This window comes from Notolepis coatsorum, assembly GCF_963971535.1.
Source record: "Notolepis coatsorum genome assembly, chromosome: 10".
NCBI lineage: Eukaryota > Metazoa > Chordata > Actinopteri > Aulopiformes > Paralepididae > Notolepis > Notolepis coatsorum.
This window is the reverse complement of record NC_140174.1, coordinates 118,124,014-118,146,882: the sequence shown is the minus strand read 5'-3', so window position 1 is coordinate 118,146,882 and position 22,869 is coordinate 118,124,014. Positions and strand designations below refer to the sequence as shown.

The window sequence follows — 22,869 nt, the reverse complement described above, 5'->3', positions numbered from 1 at the left end:
TGTGTCCTTCAGTTATTGGTGTGGAAAGTTGTGGAATTCTCTCCATAGCGAGCTTAAGGGATGTAATTGTGTTTATCAATTAAAAACGAATTATAAAAAAATATGTATTTAGTCAGTTTGAAATTCAAATGTGAATCTGAATAGTGAGATCTTCTTTATTATTATTTTTTTTTGTTTAATCTGTGGAGTTTGTTTCTTTGTATATGGTATGAATTATTATATTGTGTAAATTAGGTTGTACGCCGACCATCAAGTGATACTTGTTTAGTTTAGGAATAGGGGGCAGGTAACCATAAGATTTATTCTTCTTCCTGCTCCTTTTGCCCATGGTAGAACTGTATTCAGGAGTTTGTATGAAAACTGTATGATTGTATTGCTTCCATGTGGCAAATAAAACTCTGAATCTGAATGTACCACATCTCTACTGCAAAGCATAGAAGTTCTAAGATCATTACAAGATACACTACACCACTAAGACATGTGTAGTGGCCGCTTGTCGCTCCCCAATGAAGCGACAAGCGTCCACGATGCACCCGCAATTAATTATCTACTCCGTCCCAAAGTTTGTGATGTAAATATGGAATGTCCCAAGTTGCTGCTGTTTACAGGGTTTATTGTTGTCCAAAGGTGAATGATGGTGAATGAAGGGTTAAATCAGAACAGTTGTCAATTGCTCCATTGTCAGTTCCAAACGGTGAGACAGACAAATGTATCCTCATCACAGGTGCATGGGATTACAGTAATTAGCTAGGCTATTTATAGAAGAGGGGCTATAATGGAGGCGGTGAGCCCTCTAGTGTTCAAACATAAATAATACACTATTCTAACCAAAATAATATTAATAACCAAAACACGCATATGGCCTTTACACTGGCCCCTAATTGTGTCTACACAATTATAAAACAAATATCATGGTCAGGTGAGTGTTCATTATAGCTGGCCATTCTTCTACATACCGGCGCCTAATTGTGCTTAAACTAAACAGTGACAAAATATATATATATCGGAGAAGCTACCGACATAATCAATTTCAAATCATAATTCCAAACACAAATAAGCTTGACTGGGTCCTGGTTTTCGCTTGTTGTCCCTGTGCATGGGAAGAACAAATTAGTTAGCGAGTCAAGTAACAGTCAAGGTATTTCCATAATATCAAAGTACTTCAAGCACTAGGCTGTTGGTCAGGCTTTGGTCCAACAACTGGTCCCATTATTATGGGTACTGTTCTAAAATATAAACATACAAGATCTACATACATGAGCCAAAGAAATAATGCCTCTTTTTTATTTTTTTAAACAACAGCCATATAGCCAATGTCTATTCGATGGTCAACAGAGCCCTATAGCTCTATAGGCATATAGCCAATGTCTACTGGTTGTGACTCCATCAGGGTCATCAGGACTGTCTGCGGTAAGTCGGTCGGGAAGTCTCAGCCATTCTTTCCCAGGTTTCCTTACGCTGTCGTCTTTTGTAGTTTCTCCTCTTGGAAACTGGCACATTCGAAAGTGTTCGGCCACCACCGGCCCCGGTAACACCATGGGCTTCCATGGGCTTCACTTGATAAGCTTCTTCCTTATGTGCATCTTCCTCTTCCTCTGCTTCATTCTCTGAGGAGCTGCAGTCAGCGTTGTCCTCCTCCTCATCGTCTGGTTCATTCTGAGGAACTGTCTGGGAAGGACCCAGCAGGTCACCCTCCACCATCCACTCCCTGGAAGGGACATGAGGTGCGATCGCTTTGTCGTCCTCTTCTTCACCATCGACGTCATCATCGACGCCGTCCTTGTCCTCCTCATCGTCTGGTTCATTCTGAGGAACTGTCTGGGAAGGACCCAGCAGGTCACCTTCAACCCACACCCTGGAGGGAACATAAAGTGGGATTGAATAGTCATCGTCGTCCCCATCTTCATCAACGTCCACCTCCTCCTCATCATCATCTTCGATGTCCTCTTGAGGCACAGTCAGAATGGAGGGGACATAAAATGCGATCAAATCGTCGTCCTCTTCTTCATCTTCCTCCTCATGGCTATGTTTCATCAACCACTCCCTGGAGGGAACATAAAAGGGAATCGAATCGTCATCCTCTTCTTCATTATTGTCCTCTTCCTTATTATCCTCACCATCGTCGTTCCCTTCATTCTGAGGAACTCTCTGGGAAGGATCCAGCAGGTGGCTCTTCATCATCCACTCGCTGGAGGGGACATAAATGGGGATCGACTCGTCCTTTTCTTCATCGCTGTCCTTTCCTCTCGACTCCGACCACGGCTTGTGAAGTTCAAGGGGGAGTTTACGTATCTTGTGCTCGCACTCCTTGGAGCTGAAATCAACACAGTGATTAATAAAAACATTATCAGCATCATTGTTATGGTATTCATTGGCCGGTTCAATGTTGCGCCTCTCAGTCAAGACCCTTATCGATGATGCTTGCTTGGCTGCGCGCTTTTCCAATTCCAATGTTTCATATCTCAAATATATTTGTTGTTTCTCAAGCTCTTGTTTTTTCTTTAAATTGGCAAGGTGTACCATTAAGCGTGCCTTTTCAGCTTCAGCCTCTCTTAGCATAGATTTGCGGGTTTGCCTCTTGGCTTCAGGCATTTTGTTTATTCTTTTTATTTATCCTTTGTAGTTTGAACGTTGCATTCACTTGGTGTGTGGGTTTCCTTTTCTTTCTGCTTATGAATGCAGTAATATAATACAATAAAAAGAAACTTCAATTCTTCACCGATGTAGGCCTATATAGAACTGGGAATTTATTGCCACACATCCGCAATGTCCAAGCGAACAATTTCGTTTCCACACGTCCAGACGACATTAATTGTGATGGTTCAACATAATACGGCATCCAATCCGTTCCATTTAATACGGCTTCCAGTCCGTTCCATAATCCACAATATCACAATTAATTAGTCTGACGTTAGGATCCTCCTCATGGCGTTCGCACGGAACCGCAACAATGTAGCAATGTGACAATGTCCCGACTCACTTTCCCATTTGCAATTACAGCATAGCGTCCAAACAATTCCATCTTCACGGAAGGCGTTTACAGCTCTTCACGCTATCCATTTCAATTTCAGGTAATCCAATAACAGAGGTTTCAAATCTTCTTACCTCGCTTTCTTTTGTGAGGAAAGTTGTCCTATACTTATACTCACATCCTTTTTATCATGTTTCATGAGGGAATTCTCACACATGTCCTTCTTTCGTGAGGAGTTTTTCCAGCTTTGTACTCACTCAGCACACGTCCTTCTTCCATGAGGAATTTTTCTACTTTGTAGTGGCCGCTTGTCGCTCCCCAATGAATCGACAAGCGTCCATGATGCACCCGCAATTAATTATCTACTCAGTCCCAAAGTTTGTGATGTAAATATGGAATGTCCCAAGTTGCTGCTGTTTACAGGGTTTATTGTTGTCCAAAGGTGAATGATGGTGAATGAAGGGTTAAATCAGAACAGTTGTCAATTGCTCCATTGTCAGTTCCAAACGGTGAGACAGAAAAATGTATCCTCATCACAGGTGCATGGGATTACAGTAATTAGCTAGGCTATTTATAGAAGAGGGGCTATAATGGAGGCGGTGAGCCCTCTAGTGTTCAAACATAAATAAGACACTATTCTAACCAAAATAATAATAATATTAATAACCAAAACACTCATATGGCCTTTACAACATGTACATGTCGAAATACTTCCCAAAGGTCAGTGAATACCACGACCACACCACCAGAGGGAGTTCCACAAATCATGTTCAACCCAGATTCGGCTCAAACAAGGGACTAAACACGTTTGGCAATTATGCCACATTTATGTGGAACGCCCTACCCACAGCTGTAAAGGAATGTGAATCACTACCCACCTTCAAAACCGCTCTCAAAGAGCACCTACGGGAGGCTGCAATTCTAAACTGGCCCCTGTAAATGTCCAAACGCCACCCGCGTCTATTCTTTTACCAACAAACTTGCATTTTTCCGCGATCTGATTGGCCACTGACGTTTCTGGTCATGTGACATCTGCGCCAATCGTGTGACGCCTGTTTCTGCGCCTATTTCCGACCTCTAACAGCCTGCAAACTACCTAACGCCTAGTTCTATCACTGGTTAAGCTTAGGCGACTCTTTCGAAGTTGGTTAAGGTTAACGTTTTTAATCAATCAATCAATCAATCAATCAATCAATCAATCAATCAATCAATCAATCAATCAGTTGAATGAAGTCCAGTTCTATGTCTTGTCACTAGAGGGCGGTGGAAGAACTGGAAGTGTTGGAAGAAGAAGAACGTACTTCCGGATGACGTCACTCGGTATTGGACTCTCCACTGTCTAACACGTGTTGTTATCTCAGCTAGACACGTTTTAGTTTAGTACTGTTGTTTTTATCACGTTTTCAGTAATTTGTAGTTTATCTAAGGTGATACTATTACGTTAAAATGCCGAAAGTCAAGGCTGAGAAGAGAAGCAGGCAGCACAAAGAGGTGAAAACCCAAGGTAACGCTGCGTTTCCAACAATGTGCTAATAACGGCTAACGTCAACTTTGGGCTGAAGATGCCTTTTAACCTTCTGTGTATTGTCGCAGTGAAAGGGTTAACCTTTGTATTGTCGCAGTGAAAGGGTTAACCTTCTGTATCTTGACGCAGTGAAAGGGTTAACCTTCTGTGTATTGACACAACTGCTATGGGGATGCAGACCAGAGAAAGACTTTGGTCTTGTTTACATCACGGTCCCCCATTTTCAATTCATCATAACATATATGACATACAGGTAGACAGTACTGCTACATCTATACATTTATGTATACCAGATCTACAAATATACAGTACTGTTTATTTGTACAAAAGGAGTCTGAAAAGAGAGTATATACATTTGAGGGGGAAGAAACTACATTGGAGGAGGTTGGGTAGGTGGGGTGAGTTCAGTACAGTGTATTTTGCTGTTTAGATTCAAGTTTTGTTTTTGTCACATACAGTACGGACATTTACATTACATTGAAATGCTTGGTTCTGTATGAGCCCCCTGATATTGTGCTTCGTTCATACAGTAAAAAAAAAGAATAAAGACCAAACGGTATACAAAACATACAACATACAAACTAAAGTACGAAATCAGGTAGGGATGTAGTGCAAATCTTTTTGTAATAAATAGATAAAAATATGGTGTATAATGTTTCTGTTGTTAAAAAGTGTCTAAAGTGAATGTAGATTCTATTCAAATGTATTGTCAATGTCATCATACAGCACGTACGTACAGTACAACGAAACTAAGTTTTAAAGTTTACTGTGCACTCTCTGGTTGGATGCCAAACTTATTTTCGTTGTACTGTATGATGACAATACATTTGAATTGATTGATTGATTGAACATTTTATTAACAGATTGCAGAATGGGTACAAAACAGTACGGCTCAATACACACAATTGTTAGGTGATGCAGACCAGAGAAAGACTTTTGTCTTGTTTACATCAGGGACCCGGTCCCCCATTTTCAATTCATCATAGCATGATAATCGAATCTAATATATTTCCGTCCAGATAGTTTCCGTGTGATTTGCTTAGTTTGGGAGATATCTGCCCCAGAGATGTCTGCGGAATGGCATCCAAAACGTAGGAACTCTTTTCTACCGAACTACACTTCCGTAATAACTCGGGATTAGGGCTGGGCGATAAAACGATAACGCTAACTATCGCGATAAATTATTTCCTCGAAATAAACATGAAACGTGGTCGCAAAGTTTCGATATATAGATTTTCCAAGCTTGGATATGAGCACACGCACTAACAACCAATCAGTGAAGGAGATGGCAGACAGCGGAAGGAGACCCGCGCTGAACCTCTGGGTAGTAAACAAGGCTGGCTAGGATAATTAGCTTGCACGGCGCTATTTTATAGTTTACGTGCCGAGTGGGTGTGTGGCGTGAATTCTGAGGCCACGGTTATAGTAGTGTGTGGTATACGGTGGACGTCGTTGCAATGTATTGGGGCAGAACAGAGTATTTTAGGGTCATATTTAGTACATTGGAAACATGGCTGGCTAGGATAATTAGCTTGCACGGCGCTATTTTATAGTTTGGCTGGCTAGGATAATTAGCTTGCACGGCGCTATTTTATAGTTTACGTGCCGAGTGGGTGTGTGGCGTGAATTCTGAGGCCACGGTTATAGTAGTGTGGGGTATACGGTGGACGTCGTTGCAATGTATTGGGGCGGAACAGAGTATTTTAGGGTCATATTTAGTACATTGTCATGGGATACACTGCTTCCTCTGGCTAACTGCTAACGTGCACGGACTGATGACGACATCAACTCGAGACATTCGCAGCAGCAAAACAAGTCTATTAATAGCCCGTCCATCGGCGCCGGGCATAAGAAGTTAATTAAACTTGACAGACATTATATCGACGATAATTATCGATATCGAGTTATATGAATATAATTTTATCGCGATAACGTTTTTGGCCATATCGCCTAGGGATGCCCCGATCACGTTTTTTGCCACCGATACCGATCACCGATTGTCGTGAGCCATATCGGCCGATACCGATCCGATCGTTTTTGATTACATTTTTTTTTAAATTATTTTATATAATTTTTTTTTTATAATTTTTTTTATTAAATATATATATTATATAATTAGACTTGTACACTGTCTGTGTGTACTCTAGTAGCCTCCAGCTACGGCCAGGATTCTCCGGAGCTGCAGCTGGACCTATGACTCGAGTAGCCTTGAGCTACGGCCAAGATTCTCCTGCGCTGCAGCTGGACCCTATTGGTATAACGTTACTGTGCTCAGCAAGCCCTCAGCTCGAATACGCGTCGAATCAGTGTTATAAGACATTGATATCAGGAGCTATCTGTAGCTACTGCTAGCCGGATATATAACGTTGATACAGCGCCTCAGTGAATTATTTAGTTCAATGGGACATTCGTTTTGAACAGTGAACTAACTTGCGCTAACGTGAGCTAACAGAGTATCATACACGTCTCTACTAGACTATTGCTGGAGCATTTGTTGATATCAGGAGCTATCGGTAGCTGGCCGGCTAGATACCGTTCGGTTAGACAATGCCTCATCATGTATTAAACTAAAAGTGAATAGTTGACTGGGTCATTTTGTAACGGTAGCAGCTAACGTTAGCTCAGGGAGACGCCGTCCTCCCATCCCACTAGACTAGACCCGTGTTTACATGGGAGGGGCTGGAGGGAGAAGCAGACGCCGCAGCGAGTGAGATCGGTTTTGACGATCGGCGAAAATAAAGCATTATCACCGATCACCGATCGCATATTTATACTGATTATCGGCCGATAGCGATCGGTGGCCGATCGATCGGGGCATCCCTAATATCGCCCAGCCCTACTCGGGATGCACGATAATTATCGTGTCGATATCAGCTATTATGATGTCATCCCGATAAAATGATTGATAGCTCCGATAATACAAATGTTGTTTTTTATTTTTTTACACTTTTATTTTTTTTAAACTTATTTTTTTTCATGTCAACGTTCACACGCACAATATATGCTTACTTAGGATTTGACTTGATTCAACAACAAAGCAGTCGGGGCAGGGGAGGAAATTAGGCCACTTTACTCGGCAAATGCGAGTATTATTTATGTTTGGCGAGTGATTCACGAAGACCACTCGCCACACTGGCGAGTAGTAAACAAAACAAAACAAAAAAATTAGGGATGCACCGAATGGGAAATTCTTGGCCGAAACCGATACCGAAAATAGAAAACAGTTGGCCGAAAGCCGAAAGGCCGAAAATGATTCATAGAATAGAATTTTTTTTACCAATGTTGTGGAACATTATGATTATGGAAAAATATATGATTATGGCAATTTAACTTAACTTAACTTAAATAATAAATAATCACTATTATAAAACATAAAACATTTATTCAGCACTTCTGAATGCATACAGTACATTAATTCCATCTTTTCTCTGGCTGCGCAGCGGACATCTGTGCTCTACTGAGCGCACCTTTCTAGTCCCCAGCTGAATGTTCTCGCTTGACTCGGCACAGTAGACGCGCGACAGACGGACAGCGTCAATGTGAGAAACACAATCCCCCCCCCCCTCTCGCTCTGAATAATATGCATATTAGATCACTCAGTGATTAACCGCGACGGGCATATAGTAAATAAGGATATAAAAGCATGTTAAAGACGCATTTATTGGACACGTTGCGCGCAGAGTTTACATAGAAACAGCGCGACTCCTAGGGATGGGTACCTTTCACATTTGAACCGGTACCGGTACCTGTGAATCGATACCGGTACCCAACGGTACCTTTTTTCGGTACTTTAGTCTCAAGAAATTTTATTTACCTACCTACCTCAGTCGTAAAAAAAAAAAATCCAAACTTCAAATAACTACAATTTCGACAGTTTTCGGCTTGTCATTGCTCCGACTGCTTTGTTGTTGAATCAAGTCAAATCCTAGGTAAGCATATATTGTGCGTGTGAACATTGACATGAAAAGAAAAAAGTAAAATTTTTTATTTTTTTTTGGTTTCTTACTTGATTCGATACTCGGTAGTACCGACGTGTTTCGGTTCGGTACCTCAAAAGTACCGAATTCGGTACCCATCCCTAGCGACTCCCGACAGCGCGACATCATCACAACAACACGCGTTAGGTTACAGGTTGTTTCTGTTTCTGTGACATATTTTCGGTGAAAAAACTCTTTCGGCCGAAAGCCGAAAGGCCGTTTTCGGCCACCGAAATTTCGGTGCATCCCTAAAAAAAATCATTCTGCAATCTGCTGATTCGCTCACTGGCACAAGCCGAACTCTGACTCCCCCCTTATGATTCCTCCCATTTGCGCCTCATAATAATCCATAACCAATGAACATCATCGTTGTACAGATGTGCTCTAAGCTCCTCCAATGAACACTAGTTTTCTAGAAGATGTCGTGCATCTAGGGGAAGTGGATCCGATAGACCACTGCGTGCAGACCTACAGACTCCTGTCACCGGCTTGACAACGTAGACAAACAGACAAAAACACTTCGTGGATGAAAATAATTGCATGTAGAGTCGTCGCTTTTGGATATCAGTGCGGTCTGACATGGGGGCGAACAACAGCACGCAACGCGTCTCCTTCGAGTCGGATGAGAATGACAAGTGGGCGTGAGGCTAACGATTCCACTCACTCAAGTCAACCAGCATTAGCCGGCTAGCTACCTAGCATGTAACAAGCTACCATAACGCGCATTCAACATAGTGGACGACTATACTGAGCGGCTTTGCTTAAATGCAGCCGAGTGACATTTGGTTATTACCGAATTATTACCGGGTTTCCCCCCATATCACCACTCGCTAGGGATGTCCCGATCGCCTTTTTTTGCTCCAGATCCGATCCCGATCATGTGATTTTAAATATCTATCGATCCGATCGTTTCCGATCCGATCTTTCACATTAGTAATCAATTTTGACGCATTTGTCAGAAACTGGCAGAGCGAGACAAGCCCATCTGTTGCCTATAGTCCGGGGCGCGAGCGCGGAGGCTTTTGTTATTACATTCACCCTGAGAAATGTGCTTCTGCTTCATATGAGAAATATTAAAAGTTTCAATATATGTTTGCACATTAGTATACATTCAGTGTTCGACTTACGTAATGGTCCATTCTGGTCTGAAACGCAGACGATAATCCTCAGTCACGTTATCCTCCAGGTGAAAAGTTAGTCTGAAAACTTCGCCTCCAGCCTGTCCTCCTTGCAAACATTGCAACTGGCTTGACTTTCTATTTTAAAATGCTTAGTTCCAAACCTCTGACATTAAGTCTAGCTGCTCAAGTCAGTGGATATTAACCGTGTTTCGGGAGCGACGTGTTGTACTGTTGTTGTGATGTGGAGCGTGTAGCGTGTAGCCGGTCTAAATTAAAAGGGAATGTGTTTGTTGCAACGGTGTAAATTAAAGGGGAATGTGTTTGTTGTGGACAATTATTCTGCTCTGTGTGACAATAAATACATTAATGATGATATATATTATATATGTAATTTAAAACCAAAACTAAGGCCTCCGTATGAGTTTAAGACGTGGACATGGTCATGTTTGTTGAATAAAATTTTTCTTTTTTTGACTGCCGATTTTTATTATTATTTTTTCCCGATCCCCGATCCTCTGAAAAGCACGTGATCGACGCCGATCACGTGATCGGATCGGGACATCCCTACCACTCGCCCATATGCCCTTCACAACGGTGATGTTGTCATACTTGTCATTCAGAATACACCTGCTGAACCCCTAGCGTTGACATGAGATTCGATTCCAATGTATTGTCATCATACAGCACAAGTAGGGCTGGGCGATATGACGATATTATATAAATATCGGGTACAGTTCATTAACGATACACTTTTTTAACGTATCGTGGATATCGTGATGTTTTGCCCTCGCGTTAGAGGATTGTGTCGCGTCAATCTGGTCCACACGTTCAAAGTTTCAAACTTTGTAAAAAGGTTCAGTCAAGCGACCTGCACAACCCCGCCCCCACACACACGCTACTGCATCAAAGTTACTTATGATTAACAAAGGCATTCGTTTTGTGGCATTAACGTTATAGTTACACGTTCAATAACATCAGCGTATTTACCCGACCATAGCTAGCATTGTTTTTGTTGGTCATTCATAGCTCAGTTCCTTCCTTCGCACGTACTGAATTGTACCCATTCTGCATTCTGTGTTAATAAAGTTTTCAATCAGACAAATGTATATAAAAGCTTTTATTATAACATTCGTTGCAGTAAAATCATTATGCCTCGTTTAGTACTCCTGCGGAGTGCTGGGCCCCGTTCCCCGTACCTGGCTAACTGAGTTAGCTGGATAATTCTCAGCATAGCTTGACTTAAGCCGGACCTTTCCGTTCCCCGAAGTCGGATTTTCTAAATCACCATGGTAACAGATCAGAAAGTTTGAACCTGGTCCGGAGCAGGGTTAAGTTCAGTTAGCTGGATAACCTGCATGGCCACGCCCTCGCAAAGAAATGCCAGCTCGCTTCCTGAAATATTTCTCACAGTCTAGATCCCATTATACCATTCTAAATTATGTTTTTGTGCTTCGTTTTCCTAGAGGGGGCTTTTGAAATGTATAATAATAGAACAAAATGCTGATAATAAATCATATTCAGCCTATAGATTTACTTTGTCCTAAATAAAATAATGCACGTCATATACGGCGCTCGGAGTCGCGATACACGCTGCATGTGGTTATTTTAATAACGGCGCATTGCAAATGTGAATCCCGCGGGGATATTTTGAATGAATGAAACCGGCCGTTTGGCTCTGATTAGTTTCATATATTCTCCGCTGTAGATTTGCTTAACGGAGCGCCCGGATTGTGTTTCATTCAAGCATAAAATTGAAGTGTCTATGCCAGCGTTTCCGTTAGCCGGTAATTACCGGTATTTGACCGGCAAAATCTGTTGAAGTCCGACATATTTAATCTCTCCGGTCATAATGTCCGGTGAAAATAATTCCCTCTAAACACAATTAGATTATTTGAATTGTATTAAAATAGGCTAAAATTAAATAGCCTATGCGATGAACGAAACAATCATTACGTTTGTCGTTGCTTCACCAAGCAGCCGGTCTAATAATGACATCCTGCTGTCAGCGCGAGCTGGCTGCTGATATATTTGCGAGAAGCATGGCTTGGCAGGGTGCAGTACTCCAATTCAGCCATTGGCAATTCAGCTGTTGGGTGGGGGCGCTGCTGACACCGCTGCTCCGCTCCATGCTTCACGTAAATATATCAGCACAGGCCTGTACACTGCGATGATATGATCGCAAATTGCCCCCTAATTTGGTCCGTGCGAGTTTAAAATAATATCTGGGGGCAAGCTTGCGAGTGGTAATTTCAACCCTTCATTCGCATTTCACTCCTAAATTAATCCATACAAATTGTAGTAAAACATTAGCCTACAACCAGGGCTGTACAGTGCAATATAATGTTGCGGTTGTAATTTCATTAGACAGACCAGCGCGGACCTTTAATAACATGCAATTTAATTGACACGAGCAATGAGCTAACGGTAGCTTCTAACCAAGGTTACCATTAGGATTATGCTAAGCTAACTAGCGATCTCTGCTAACCCTGGAAAACGGTCAAAGCGGACTCCACAAGACTAGTTCCATTCGTGAGGAAAGGGGGTGGGTTATATTATATATATATATACAACGCTTGACAACAGAAGTTTAAACATAACTTCATATTTATTGGTTATTCGTAGAGCTGCCGCGGTATTGATGTTTCCCTTACCGCACACATTTGCAAAATATTTCCTACCGCCGCGGTTTTTACCGCACACACACACACACACAAAAAAAAAGTTTGAATGCATTTTTTTTGTAGTCTACTCTTTATAGCATATAGCCTGCCTCTAGTCTAAATGTCTATCTTTAGAGCATGAATATTGTTTGGGATTCGGCATGCACGCATTCGTTATTAAAAGTGAAACACGGATTCGAAGTCTCCCCTCGGTGTCGCGAGCAGGGGTGGTAGCGGCGCGCCCGCCGGTTACCCCCCCGACCCTTTCTTCTTCTTATTATTATAACGTTACTACTTATGATTACAAAGGCATTCGATTTGTGGCATTAACGTTAGTATAGTTACACGTTCGTATTTACCGGACCATAGCAAGGCAAGCGTTACTCAATTAATATCTAAGTTCCTTTCTTTGCTCAGAGCGTGCCGAGTTGTACCCATTCTGCGGTCTGTTAATAAAGTTTTCAATCAGACAAGTGTATAGAACGAAGGGCTTTTATTATAACATTTCGTTGCAGTAAAATCATTATGCCTCGTTCCCTGAGGAGCGACGGCGTCGGTAATCCACTCCGGTCTCCGGTGGGAGCTAACGTACTATTAGCCGTGTTGTGACTGAGCTCTGATCAATGGCTCATGGCTGAGATTCAGGAAGTAAAAGCACTGCAAGATGCTTCAGCATGTGACGCGTATCTCTTCTGACCAATCAGTGGTCTGCAGTGTTTCATGTGACTTTTCTGGTACCCAATAGGGTCGCTTGGAATCTCGACAGAGAAGTAGGGTATATCTGCAGAGCTGCAAGACCAACGAGAGCGTAATAATAATAATAATATAATAAAAAAACAGCGGTGATGCCGGTATTCAGCCCAACGCTGCGGTGGGCATGATGTAACAGCGATACCGCGGTAATACCGATACCGCGGCAGCTCTAGTTATTCATTTCTGTATATCATTGAATTGCCATCTCCGTGTGTCTCCATCTCTTCCTGTTTACATTCGAGAGTGACGTCATCACCTACGGCAGCTTAGACTATCAAAACGCGAATGGTCTCTCTCTCTCTCTCTCTCTCTCTCTCTCTCCCTCTCTCTCTCTCCCTCTCTCTCTCTCCCTCTCTCTCCCTCTCTCTCTCTCCCTCTCTCTCCCTCCCTCCCTCCCCCTCCCTCTCTCTCTCTCTCTCTCTCTCTCTCTCTCTCTCTCCCTCTCTCTCTCTCTCTCTCTCTCTCTCTCTCTCTCTCTCTCTCTCCTCTCTCTCTCTCTCTCTCTCTCTCTCTACATTCAATAATTTAAAGTAGCCAAATGTTACACACAGTATAAATACTAACTGGATAGTTGATGATATAAACATTTAATTTCATTATCTGAAATATTCTAAAATCATTAAGTCTGTGTGATTATTATTTTCTCACAGTAGTGTGTGTGTTACTGTATATATATATATATATGTGTGTGTGTGTTTGGCTAAAGTGGATAGAAAACACAGTACTGTGTAAAAGGCACCCAAGAGTTTTTATATAAATTGTCTTAGATGTAAATAATTATTTTTATTAGTGTGTCAGTAGACTACTCTTAGTACATTTTCATTAAATTATTTTTTAAAGCATCTTCATGGTTTAATAATGCAAACATATGTTGCAGGGACTTATTATAATCATCATATTGGCGTGACTGTATGCATCAAAGGGTTAAATCAAGCATTTTTAAGTGCTTTAGAGGAAATGTCAAAATATTGCAATATCATTTAGAGGCCATATCGCCCAGCCCTACTATAATGGTAAAATAGTTATTTAAAAATGTGCCCCTAAAAAATATTGTTTGCCCCTAAATTTCTCATTTAGGGGCAAGTGTGCCCCTAGTGAAAAAGCTTAGCGTACAGCCCTGCAGCAGCCAGCTCGCGCTGACAACAGGTTGTCATTATTAGACCGGCTGCTTGGTGAAGCAACGACAAATGTAATGATTGTTTCGTTCATTGCATAGGCTATTTAATTTTAGCCTATTTTAATACAATTCAAATAATCAAATTGTGCTTAGAGGGAATTATTTTCACCGGACATTATGAGCAGCACCAAGTCGTTGGGAGGTGGAGATATACATCACGGCGCAAACCCACGATAATGTTGCCGTCTCTCTCTGCCAAATTTCTCAGTTCTTCGCTTGATATAATTAATACAAATGTCCAATATAACGGAATTCGTTAGCTCATAAAAATGTGATTATAACAGACTGCTGTTTATTAAGGTCGGGCAGACTGCCCACCGACACCTCAAGTCGGCAGCAGCACGAAGTCTCGAGGGACTTATTTTATTTGGAATATATTAATGACTGTATATACGCAAAAGTAGCCTAGTTTTAAGTTAAAATATTATAAATGCCTTGATGATGTCATTCTTTATATAGGCCTATCAATTGTTTTTAAGCTCAATAAACTCTGACCGGAATTTATCCCATTTGTCCGGTAGATTGAAATCTACCGGACACTCAGACCTGCAAAAAAAAATTCTAACGGAAACCCTGGTCTATGCGTGGATTGTGGTTTTTGTGGATTATGAATTACGAGGAATCTGAGGATTGTTGAATTGTATCATCACTCACACGTTATTGTGATATTGTAACTGGGATTAAAATGTCTGATGAGATGCGCTGTTTGACGGATTTGAGCAATTGAATGAGCCGTTGACGTCACATTAATGCATTTGAGAATAAAGAGATAAAACTTCATTCAAAAGAAAAATATTCAAAACACGGGTCTCTTGTCCATTGACTGATACACAATGGATATATCCCGTCTGGCACAGTGGTGCAACGGCTAGTGCTCACTCCTGTCAAGCGGACAACCCTAGTTCGAAACCCCGCGTTTCCAATATAATTCTTTTGGAATATAATATTAATGAATATACGCAAAAGTAGCCTAGTTTTAAGTTAAAATATTATAAATCTACATGCATTGAGGATGTCATTCTTTATATAGCTCTCAAAGTGCACCAAATTGAAGCATTTACATTGCAAAAAGAAAAACAAAAAATAGAAAAAGGGGGGATTCGAACGCGGGTCGTCCGTGTGAAAGGCATAAGGACCAACCATCAGACCACGGTGCCAGATAAATAAAACATCCACCATACATCCATCAATGGATAAGAGAGCCGTATCGTTATTCTGAAAGAGTTGAACTAATTATTTTCGCTTGCAAGATCTCATTTGATTATTCAATCCATAAGCCTACTGCCAGCAGGCACGTTTAAAGAAATATAATCTGATTGATTGGGGTAATGAGGGACTTAAAATTAGCCTATAGATTATGCATTTAACTTGTCGGCGAGGCTATTGAGCCGTACTGCATTGTACCCATTCTGCAATCTGTTAATAAAGTTTTAAATCAATCAATCAATCAATCAATGCCGTTAGAAAATCAGGATTTCTGCGATCGACACCTGCTGTCTTTTCAGCCGAAGCGGCCGCGCGCAATTATCCTGAGTCTCAAGTCTGGTTCAAATGAACGAGACTGAATCAGCGTTCGAGGAACAGAAAAATCCCGGATTCAAACATCGGGTTAATTGAATCTGGATAATGGGACTCTTGATCGACTTAGTTGAACCAGGTACGGGGAATAGGCCCCAGGTATTCTACTCGTTATTAGCTCCGGTAGGTTTGTTGTGCTTCTGTCGTGTAGATCAATGGCGGACTTGCCGGAAGTTAAAAACGAATACGCGCTTGTCGATTGGTGCTAAGAACAGCAGGGCGGGTGCAAGCGGTGTGACGTAATTGGCAGAATCGACTGTCAATCAAAATTATTCTGTTGCCGTCTGAATGAATGAATGAATGAAAACTTTAACAGATTGCAGAATGGGTACAATACAGTACAGCTCAATACAACAACAGTGGACTGGAGGATGAAGACCAGAAAAAGACTTTCGGCTTTTTTACATAAGGGTCCTCTATTTTCAATTAATCAAAACATTTAGAGACATACAAATATACAGTAGTTTCATAAAAATGCTAAAATGCTATTTATTGATTGATTGATTGATTGAAAACTTTATTAACAGATTGCAGAATGAGTACAGTACAGCTCAATACATACAATGCAGACCAGAGAAAGACTTTCGTCTTGTTTACATCAGGGTCCCCCATTTTCAATTCATCATATTTCATATCTAAATCATATAATATCTCATTGCTAAATATATGCAATATATAATCTAATAATCCAATAATCTAAATCTAATATATAATATAAAAATGCTAAATGCATGGGTATTTTGTAGGGCTGTCTTAAATACTTCGAAGCTTCGAAGCTTTGTTCGATGGCACAAGCTTCGAACATTTTATTTTATTTTTATTTTTACTTCTGTGTGTGTGTGCATGGGGCCATTGGGTGGGGCCGGGGGACAAATACACTGGAGGAAAGTAACCCAGCTCAGCACTGCCCAAATTATATCATCACTATTGCCTGTTTGAAGGATATCATCCTCAAACACATATACACCACCTACACGCCTATTCTCAGTCCTTGCCCCACAATGGTGGAATGAACTACCCACCCCAGTTAGGACAGCCGAATCCCATCCAATATTTCGCCGTCGACTAAAGACGCACTTCTTCAACCATTATCTGAAATAAAATTAAAAAAATAAAATTAAAAAAATCTAACCCTAACTAACCTTACTGTCATGCACTTGCCCTAATAAACTAACCTACACTGTAACACGCAACACTTTGATGAATATTGTTACTCAGCTGATAAGAGTTGTATCCTTCCTGGTGACCTGTCGTACAGAACTTGTAAGTCGCTTTGGATAAAAGCGTCAGCTAAATGACTAAATGTGAATGTAAATGCCTTGTAGAATTCCACACATAAGAAAGAAAGATACTGGGATGAATAAACAAAATAGGAAATAAAATGTAGAAATGCATGCAATACATAAATAAATATGAATCTCCATATATGAAATAGAACATTTAGATAAGGTGCTACTGAGATGTTTTGGTGAGTTCTTTGTTTTTTTGTGGAAGTAGCCCTTCTTAAAAATGCATGAACATTCACTGATAATTGGTCTGTAGTGGAGTCTACAAGGTCTACATTGCCGGACCATGTAGAATCCGGACCTTGTAGACTGACATAATTCTGTGCATAGTTTAGTAAGTAAGTACCGTAATTCCTCTAATAGTAACCCCGGCTTGTATTTGTTTCAACTGTAGCGGGTACCAGGCTTGTATTAGGAGGAGGCCTGTATAAGAGGGAGGCCTATATTTCAAATTTTCAAACTGATCATAATGAATAAATCAACATTTTGTGTCAGTTTGAACCCAGTAAAATGTACTGGGTTCATTTATTGAAACCAAGTACTGTATGAAATAGTAAACAGTGCAATTACAGGTGGTCACTGGTCATTTCAACGTTTTCAAAGTGAAATCAAGTAACTAGCTCAGTATGCAGCTCAGTATATTAGTAACCCGGCTTGTATTAGGAGGCCGGCTTATAATTGCTTAGCTCAAGAGCGCACCCGGCCATTAATAGAGACCCGGCTTGTATTTGAGACCCGGTTACTATTAGAGGAATTACGGTAAGTAAGTAAGTATTTATAAAGCACCTTTCATACATGTCATGTAGCTCAAAGTGCTGTACACAAACATAGGTATATATAACGATAAAAGCAATAAAGTCAGTGATCAGTTAAGATCAATGTTTAAAAAAACAAAAACAAAAAAAACAAAATAATAATAATAATAACGTAAAAATGAAAACAGTCATTTGCTGACCAGTTTGGGAGAACAGGTCCGCACAAACATGTCCGTTCAGTAGCAACCGGAAGTAGGAAATGCACTAAACCAATGCACTTGTACAGTAGGTACTAGTCTACACAGGCCATATTTAAAATAATCAAAATCTTACTTCATTCATCTTAAACATTCTTGATTTGGGGGATTGGTAGTTCCCATGAAATCTGAAGTTGTTCAAACGACAACAGCGATCCACCTTGAATTAAATCACACTGTGTTGGCAGTCACGAAAGGGGCTACTTAATTCATTAATCCAATCCACTTTATTTATAGAGCACATTTAAAAACAACAAAGTTTACCAAGTGCTGTACAAGTCTCACAACATAAGATAAAAAAAAAATAAAAAATTATATAAAAAAAAAATATATATATATATTAATAATTTTTTTTTTAATTCGAAGCTTCGAATTAAAATTGAAGCTCGGCCCCGAAGCTTCGATTGCCAAAAAAAAAATTCGAAGGTCAGCCCTAATATTTTGTCTTTAATGTTAGCTTGCAAACTCAAATACTGTCTTGGTAAGCCTCATAATGAATTGTTTGGGGAAAAAAAGAAAAACATTGTGATGTGTATCGTGTATCGCCGAAAGGTCAGAAAATGTAGTGATATCATATTTAGGCCATAGCGCCCAGCCCTAAGCACAAGTACAGTACAACCAGAATACGTTTGGCATCCAACCAGAGTGCAAATGTAACAAGTCAAGTTCAAGTTGTTGTATTTAGCTATTACATTACAGTGAAATGCTTGTTTCTTTCACTGCCCAGGCCAGTCCAGCCTAACCCAGTCCAACCTAGACCAGCCCAACTTCCCCTGCCCAACCCAGTCCAGCATCTTTCATCTTTTCAGTAGAGACGGTGTGATTAATACATGTTTTATGCTAATATTGTGAAGAGTAGAGACACTTATTAACACTTTGACTGCCGGGAAACGCTGTACAGCGTCATTCCCGGCCATGCTCAAGTTGCCGGAGGACGCTGTACAGCGTCCTTATATCAATATTTCAAAAATCTGCGATCGGATTCATATTTCCCCTCCGCTGGCCTGAGATCCACCAGGAGGACCCACTGAGCTCTCTGGCGGTTCAGGAGCGCCATCTGGTGGCCGATCGGCGCAATCGCCAAACAGGAAGTGCTATGGAGGTTGTGCTGGTCGGCCATATTACTTCCGGGCACTCTGTTTGGCTCCCGGGACTCGATCTCGACACAATACATAGCGATCGATTGCCAATAACTCGATAAACAACATGATTTGGACATATATACTATTATACAAGCTGGAAATGGACCCGATATTTCTACATACCATAATAGGTAAATGACTGTTCCACGCTCATCGCCCAACGGCGCGAGGAGGATACGGTAAGATTCAGCGTTATTTTTGATCGTATTCCATATAAACTGTTATGATGAACATATCACCCACACTAGATGAATGATATAACGCTGCCCACGGAATTATAAACGATCCCCCGCCCATCCGGTCATCATCAGATCATACGTAGATCATTCTAGAAGTACGTCCAATTGAAATTTTTTATATCGCCCCGATTGCCATCAAACTGTATTTCATCATCAATATAATGCATTTGGGGCTATATATCACGTTCTGGAGAAAGCTGCAGAAAGAGATGAAAACATACTTATACATTAGACCATACTTTACTATGAATATGTGAATGAAAAAGTTTAACGTTGCTACACAATGAACAATACATATAGGACTTTGAATGGGCCCTAATAATGGCAATGTAGCAATAGAATTTAAAAAGTTATAGCCCTGCAAAGAAGGGGAATTTCTCCATAGACAAATAGCGCTGGCAATCCAGTCATTTTCCGGATTTCTGGCCGACACCCATAGTGTTAATGTTTTATGCTAATAAATATTTTAAAGAGTAGAGACACGGTGTGATTATTACTATGATTGAAAATCAATTTAGACGAAGACATACAAAGAAGTAATTATCACAATTAGCGATTTATTTTTGCCAGTTGGCCGGTAAGCCAAAAAGTTAAGTTTCCTCCCCTGAGTCGGGGCAATGGCAAGCCGAAAACGGTCGAAAATGTGGTTATTTGAAGTTTGGATTTTTTTTCTTTTTTTTTAAACTGATTTTTTAGAGACTAAAGTACCGAAAAAAGGTACCGTTGAGTACCGGTATGATATCGATTCACAGGTACCGGTACCCATCCCTACTGACAAAGCACAATACCTGTTGGTTTTTAGTTCACTCATTGTTCAGGGAAACACATTGTTTTTTTTTTTCTTTTTTTTATTGGTCTTTTTCCCCCTCCATTTTCCTCCGATTTTCTCCCATCCCAATGTTAGTCGTATGCCAATTCCCAGTCCCTTCCTGGTCGCTGCGCACTTACCCCCCACAGTCAGATCATCTGGGAGAGTGGAGGCTACCACGACGTGCTTCCTCCGACACACGTCCAGCCAATCACCGCTTCTTTTCACCTGGCAGCGCGGATTTTCATCGAGAGGGCGTAGCGTGTGGGAGGACCACACTATCCCCCTCGAGTCCTATCCGCGCTTAGCAGGCGCCCCGACCGAACTGTAGGAGTCGCTGTTTACAACGACCCGGACCCACCCCGCCAGCTTCTCCCACCCTCTAATACAGCCAATTGTATTAGTGCAGACGGCCAGCCAAGCTGGTGACAACCCCGGAGCTGTGAGCTGGATTCGAACAGGCGAATCCAGCTCACAGCTCCGGGGCTGGTGACGAACGCAATCTCCGCTCGGCCACCTAACCGCCTAGGGAAACACATTGTTAATGACATTGACGGATTGTGAATTTTGCGATTGACTCAAATTATATTTATTTGGAAAAATAAATATAGTCACTTTATTTGAAGAGTCAAAACTGTTCTCTTGGCTTTGTTTTGTTCATAGTAGTAACGCTCATGTCATGATAAATCTGGTTAGGTCAAAACTACAGGAATATACATAAAAAAATAAAATTATAATACAATAAATATATATATATCGACCTTGAGGAGCAGAAAGTTATCGGTATCGATATCGGGGTAAAAAAATCAATATTGTGCACCCCTACTTGTAACGTCATGCACTCAGAAGTCCAATTCCCGAATGCCTGTATTGCAGGGATCATGTTCAACACGGGCATTGGACAACACATCTTGAAGAACCCTCTGGTCGTCAACGGAATCATTGAAAAGGTCAGCTGATAACCGGGGTGGAAACGCCCATAGGAATAAACACACATTCATTATTATTAAATGACTTGTAACGGTGCCCTCCTGACCCAGCTCCTGACCTGACATGGTGGTGTGTTTGCAGGCTGCTCTCAGGCCTACAGACGTGGTGCTGGAGGTGGGGCCTGGTACGGGTAACATGACGGTTAAACTCCTGGAGAAAGCCAAGAAGGTGAGCATGTGTGTAGTGATGCTGTCTGTGATCCCAACCCCCAACATTATACGGATATATTATATATATATTTTTTAATTTAACCAGGAAGTCCAATTGAGATACAAGAAAGAAACATTTCATGCAAAGTATTCTGTATTTCTGTATGACAAATAATAAAGAAACTTGAACTTGAGATCTCTTTTGCAAGGGAGACCTGGCCAAGAGGACAGCAATAACATTTGCAATATATCAGACAGCAATAAAATGTGCGGTACATCACACAAGAACAGTGCAAAGTGCATGTATACAATATACAATACATCACATGTAAACACAAAACAGAATAGTCTACATAATAGTAAAAGTGTATGACGGTATATATATTTTGTCAGTATGCCAAATTGCCAATTCCCTTGCCCTACTGTCGGTCTGAGGAGGGTGTAGACTAGGGCCCTATGGAATCTGCGATCGCAGAGGTTTTCACGGAATTGAGATATAAACGCGGAATTCTGAATTATCGCCGAATTTTCAACACATTTCTTTTTATTATACATAAATCGGTTTTCATATAAATCAATCTTCATTACAACTTTAAAAACAGGCAGTACTAAATCTATTCAATTTAGAATATTACACTGCATACATATAACTCCTGCTCTCAAAAGTAAAATGGATACCAGCGCGTCCCCACTTTGCTCTAAATGCAAGACAGAGATTGGAAATTCAAATTACATTAATTGTTTTTGGTCCTGTGTGAAGCTTCAGAGCTATTGGTCTGATATTGTGGGGGAACTGTCTGACCTAGTGGTGTAGTCTATAGTGTAATGAAAGAGCTGTGGTCAGTCTGCAGGTCCTCTGTGTAGACCTAGTGGTGTAGTCTATAGTGCAGGGGTGGCCAACCAGTCAGAGATTAAGAGCCACAAAAATTACTGTGGTACCACAAAGAGCCACACCATATACCAGCGTTTCTCAACCTTTTTTTTCAGTCACGGCACCCTTCATGTGTTTATGGTCTCACCCTCTGGCCTCTGAAGTTGCTAATGTCTTTTTTATTTGGGCCTCACAGGGTTAAAAGTACCCTGTGAGACCCACGGTTGCAAAATTACAAAATCACGTTTAGCCATAAAAAAAAAGTCTGTAAATGTTTATTTAAAAAAATGTATGTAATAATATGTATAGTCAATTGGTCCTGTTGTTCAGCCTCACAATGCTATTTGATAGTAAATGTGTTTATATGTCCCACCCTCTGAAGTTGCTAATGTCTTTTTAATTTGGGCCTCACAGGGTTAACCTCTTATGCCCGAAATATACAGTAAAAGTGTATATTTTCAGCATTATGTTTGTTTACCAATGATTTTAACTGTTATTAGTGAAATATAATATTATAGAAATCTCAGGGCATTGAGTCGGAAACCGGCGCATATTGACAGGAGGAAGTGGAGCAGCCAAATGTGAGTGTAGTCTTTTGAAGGAAGAGACT

The 22,869-nt window shown here is 40.9% G+C and overlaps 1 protein-coding gene across 1 annotated transcript in view; it reads left to right on the top strand.

Annotated features, from left to right (window-relative positions):
- Positions 1-4,299: 4,299 nt before the first annotated feature.
- The window catches only part of dimt1l (DIM1 dimethyladenosine transferase 1-like), a 73,487-nt gene continuing 54,917 nt past the window's right edge, over positions 4,300-22,869 (top strand). Inside the window, exons 1-3 of the mRNA XM_084322471.1 lie at positions 4,300-4,475; positions 21,126-21,199; positions 21,321-21,407. Coding sequence (XP_084178597.1) covers positions 4,418-4,475; positions 21,126-21,199; positions 21,321-21,407 — 219 coding nt within the window. The 5' untranslated portion in view covers positions 4,300-4,417. The remainder of the gene's footprint in view (positions 4,476-21,125; positions 21,200-21,320; positions 21,408-22,869) is intronic.